Source organism: Triticum urartu, chromosome 4 (assembly GCF_003073215.2).
Source record: "Triticum urartu cultivar G1812 chromosome 4, Tu2.1, whole genome shotgun sequence".
In the NCBI taxonomy this organism is placed as follows: domain Eukaryota; kingdom Viridiplantae; phylum Streptophyta; class Magnoliopsida; order Poales; family Poaceae; genus Triticum; species Triticum urartu.
The window spans coordinates 55,191,095-55,196,370 of NC_053025.1; the positions used below are offsets into that span (position 1 = coordinate 55,191,095).

General features: G+C 46.5%; 1 protein-coding gene across 1 annotated transcript; it reads left to right on the top strand.

The window, feature by feature from the left end:
* Positions 1-3,364: 3,364 nt before the first annotated feature.
* On the top strand, positions 3,365-4,962 carry LOC125550625 (flavonoid O-methyltransferase-like protein Os11g0303600). Its single transcript, XM_048713655.1, has 2 exons — positions 3,365-4,233; positions 4,332-4,962. Exons 1-2 carry the CDS (start codon positions 3,448-3,450, stop codon positions 4,626-4,628), a joined length of 1,083 nt encoding a protein of 360 aa, XP_048569612.1. The 5' UTR covers positions 3,365-3,447; the 3' UTR covers positions 4,629-4,962.
* The last annotated feature ends 314 nt before the right edge of the window (positions 4,963-5,276 follow it).

The following is a 5,276-nucleotide window of genomic DNA, read 5'->3' on the forward strand; positions in this document are numbered from 1 at the left end:
CATTATAGATTATGATACATGCGATGCACGTGCATGCTTATGTGAAATGCGTCAAAGGGAAGGTCTAGGGCAAAAACTCACTTTGCCAATGTTGGGATACATTTAAGCGTTCAATTGTCTCTCACCAACGACCCAGATCATTTCAATGTTGAGCACAACTCAACACAATTTAAAACCCACACACTGTCCAACTCCTTCATAATAACACCTCCTCGATTGATAGCAGGCAGGATTCTTGTGCGGTATTAAGCGTAAAATTATCTCAAGTGCCATGTGAAGATGCAACTTGGCGTTTGAGGAGAAGGATTGACTCCACCTGCGCAATCTGATGGCTAATGCCTTAAGCTTGTGAAAGGAGATTTGGAAAGGGTCATAATGCGGAGTAGGTACAACCCAAGCGTCAACAACCATGTCATGGAAGCTCGACACCTTAATCCAGCGGGTCTCAAGTTTGAAACTTCATGAATTATTTGGTTCCAATGCAGGAGCGAACAACATGGGACAATGGTCAGATAAAGGGAAAGATAAGGCATGGAGGATGTGATGTTGTAAACAAATATCCCAGCTCGCTTTTGGCGCCTGACCTGGAGATCCTGGGCTCCTCTTCGAGTCAAGATATTCACTTGGCTTGCCGATCTCCACCGTTGCTGGATCGCCGCTAGATTGGCCCGACATGGACTGCCGCACAACGACTATTACACTGTCTGCGACGAGACAGAGGAGACCATGCATCATATTATCATCGACAACCCCTTCTCTAGGCAGATCTGACACGATGTGCTTGCTTGGGTGCGCGCTACCACCCCCCTCCACCCGGCACCGAGGAGTTCCTCCCGTGGTGCACATCGATGATCACGAGATCCCCCACAGGCCACCACAAGGGACTGGCCACGTTGGCGATCCTAACGGCCTGGTCCATTTGGAAACAACGCAACTGATGGGTCTTCGACGGTGGGACACCCTCCATCTCACGGCTCTTCGCGTGTATCTAGGACGAGGCCCGCTCCTGGGCCAGGGCGGGCGCGCACAGACTAAACTCGTTGCTAGTATAGGGTCATAATCTTGTACTCGGGCTAAGCACACTGAGTTGGCACCCCCATCTCTGTTATGATGTACTCTTCGTACCTATCCATCGACCGGTACCTGCGAACGGTATACACAGCCAGTGATAAATTCAGGCATATGGCCCCCCTATCTCAACGTGTACACACATTAAGAAAAGCCCACAATAAAAGCCCACTACCGTCCCTCCGATCAGTAATTGCTATCTCTACGGCAAGATTAGGCGCCGCCGCTGCCGCTCATCTCTGCCTTTGATCTCCATACTTTGCCCCTCACGGTCTGATTCATGCTGCGAGTCAGCGACGCAACCTACTTCATTGCTTCATCCATAGCAGGTTAACACATCATACTATACTAATCTCTCTCAATTCTCGTCTCTCGTCTCAGTGTTCAAATTACACGGTGGATTTTATTTGTTTTGTTTTGTGATTTGAGAGGCTATCTAGAATTCATGTCTTGTATGTTCAAACTATACATCTGATTTTATTTGTTTTGTTTTGTGATTTTTGATGCTATCAAGAATCCAGATCTTGTATGTGTCCTAGAAATTCTGATGATGCAAATTATGTTGTACGAGTTCCTATTTGTGATGGAAAACTTTCCTATGTTGACCTATACAATAATTCTGAAATTGAAATTCCCCAGCAATGAAGAGAAAAGGCGCTATCAAACACCATTAAGATTAATTTGTTTTACAAGCCGGTTACTTCTAAAATTGAAATTTCTCAACTACGAATACCAAACACCATTAAGATTAATTCATTTTCTAAGCCGATTGCTTCCTATTCTCGACATACTGAAGTTCTTAATGAGACTGATGTGCAAGTTCTCAACCTTGTTCTTTATAAGTATCTTTTGTACTAAATTTTTCTATCTACTCCCCCGTTCGGAATTACTTATTACTTGTCGCTCTAGGTAGCACTTGGATTGCCCCCCCCCCCCCCCCCCCCCCCCCTAATACCCAAATTTGGCTCCGCCCTTGTACATATCAATGAAAAGATAACACTCTAGCGTATTCTCAAAAAGTAGAATATCTCAGTTCACATTGCAGAACACGCAATCAAGTTTGTTCATATTAGGGTTTTGCTTCTCATTTGACCATGTGAATCGCCGGTTCTGAAGATGTATCTCCCGAAAGTCACACGGATGAAAAGTGTGCAGGAAGCGGTTGATACACAATTGTTGGCGTTATTTCCGTTTCTATCTCTAGCTCGATAAATTTGGTTGAAATCCCCATTCACTAGCCATTTGGTGTCAGATAGCGGCTTGTGTGCAATCAACTCACTGAAGAATTCACCTTTTCCTTCATTAGCCGTAGGGCCATGAACGGAAGTGAGGCAGAAGGAACACTTGCCACCTTGCAAAGCAATTGTGAGAGAAAGATCATAGACGCCCACTTCAATGTCCGAGACCTGGAGCAAGTCCCCGTTCCAGATGATGGTTATCCCTTCCCTGGTGCCAGTGGCCGGGCGTTGTGCAAATCCTTTCATTCCTTGCCTCCAATGTCCGACGATGGCAGTCTTGACGAGCAAAAAAAAAAGAAGAAGCAAAGATCGTAAACAGTTAAAACTCAATTTAGTGAAAGCAATTAAACACAACGAGATATCAATAGTCCAATCATTGACAAGCGAGCCTTAGTAGGAGGCAGGACCAAATTCAAGAAAGATGTGACAGTTTCCCCTTGCAAGATCATGCATGACATGGTACTCTTGCCAGTTGCGCAAATGTATACTGTTTATGATTTCGCCATGGCGTGCACGCTTACACAACTATATATGGAACCATAGAATGTACTCCCTCCGTTCTTAAATATAAGTTTTTTTAGAGATTTCTATATGAACTACATACGGATATATATATAGACGTATTTTAAAGTATAGATTCAATCATTTTATTCCGTATGTAGTTCATATGGAAATCTCTAAGAGACTACCCTAATTAATTCAACCAAATGAACTAAAATTATAAAAATAGTGTGAATTCTGAAGAAAAAATAGTTAATTTAGTTGAACTAAGGAGTGCCGGATGGTACCCTAAAGGTTCCAAAGTTGCATGCTTAGTAGTAATTATCCACTTCAACTTCTATATTGGCGTGTATCCACTTTAACAATACGCCCGTCACTCCCACGCAGCGATGTCAGTGGATCAGGTGACTGACTGGCAAGATGTGTCTCTTTATCGTTTTTAATTTCCACATGCGGGACACGCGTGATAGCGCCATGCGTGCCCTTCCCTTGCTTGTTCAACTCGCACCGACACACGTACCCACGCGAGCACAGCTATATATGTGCCGCTAACAGTACTTGATGGATGCACACTGCTTGAACGAAGCACCATAAAAGACCTCATCAAATAGCTAGAGGGAGAGTGATCAAGGTAGCGACGATGGCGGCCGAGGCTCAGCAATTGACCGTTCCCACCGAGGCGGAGCTCCTGCAGGGGCAGGCCGACCTTTGGCGCCACAGTCTCTACTACATGACCTCCATGGCATTCCAGTGCGCCGTCAAGCTCGGCGTTCCGACCACCATCCATAGCCTGGGCGGCGCGGCATCGCTGCCCGACCTGGTCGCCGCGCTGTCCCTTCCACCTGCCAAGCTGCCTTACCTCCGCCGCATCATGCGGCTGCTGGCTACGTCCGGCGTCTTCGCCGCCGACGTGGTGACCTACCGCCTGACCCCGGTGTCCTGGCTCCTGCTTGATAGCGTCGCTGTAGATGGCCACCCGAACCAAACGCCCATTGTGCTCGCCGCAACCTCGAGGCACTGCATTGAGGCTGCGATGGGGCTCTCCGACTGGTTCCAGAAAGACGTTGTGGCGTCGCCGTTCGAGGATCTTCATGGCGTCACTCTCTTCGACGGGAGCATGGCGGAACAAGACCCCGAGATCGACGCCGTGTTCAACGACGCTCTGGCGTCCCATGACAATTCCGGGTTCCTCACGGTCTTGCGGGAGTGCGGTGGCGCCCTCTTCCAGGGGCTGGAGTCCCTGACCGACTGCTGTGGCGGCGACGGCACGACGGCAAGGGCCGTCGTGGAGGCCTTTCCGCAAATCAAGTGCACTGTGCTCGACCTTCCGAAGGTGATCGACAATGTCCCAGCCGACGGTGTGGTTAACTACGTGGCCGGTGATATGTTCAAGTCCGTCCCACCTGCTCAGGCTGTGTTGATCAAGGTACCACATATAACAAACTAATGTGAAGTTCCTCTCTTATCCATTTTATATGTCACTTCGTTACTAAATTTTTTCTCGAAATTTCCCTACATATATAGCTTGTGCTGCACCATTGGAGTGATGAGGACTGTGTGAAGATCCTTGCTCAATGCAAGAAGGCTATCCCTTCGCGGGAAGAGGGAGGAAAAGTGATTGTTATCGACATAGTTGTAGACTCTTCTTCAGGACCAACGCACGAAGCAGAGCTCCTGATGGATGTAGCTATGATGGTGATGACCAATGGCCGGCAGCGAGACGAAACTGACTGGAGCGAGATATTCACCAAGGCAGGATTCAGTGACTACAAACTTTTGAAGAAACTGGGAGCTCGAGGTGTCTTTGACGTCTACCCGTGAGACAGGCCCAAAAATACGTATTATAATTTGTGGTTTGGTTCAGAAGATGTGCTCTATGGGGGTTGTCTTACTTTGTCAGGTACGTTTCAAGGAGAATACAAGGTACGAGCGAGCATACGGAGTGTTATGCATATGGGTGTCATGCATTCTTGGTAACTTTCCGGTCCGTAAAATTTCCATTCGGTTAAGTACTAAAGCACACGGTGTGCTTTTCTGTGTATCATGTTCACGGTTACTACAACCAGAATGTGATGTTTGTTGATGTGGGTACCATGTAATTGTCTCATGTAAACTATCGCTTATGATGTCTAATATGTTGAGTTTGTGTTGAATACATGTATATGTTGGAGTAATCCAATGGTGTTTGGATAGGAGTTGGGTCGTTTTCCCACACCATACCCCGAGTTGTAATCAGCAAGTTGGTCTTTGTGATGCGTTTTCGTGTACGCATATTCTTGTCTTGGTGCCAGCATGAGCGCCAAACCAAATACTAGCACACATATTATAAATATATATGACGATTCAACAACCATGATTTGTTTAGTATTGGTGTGAGGATTTAATGGCTGTGACATGTGTACAGTTACGAAGACCTGACGACCATGACTGTTTATGAACTTATGAAATCTAATGATGACTATGATATAT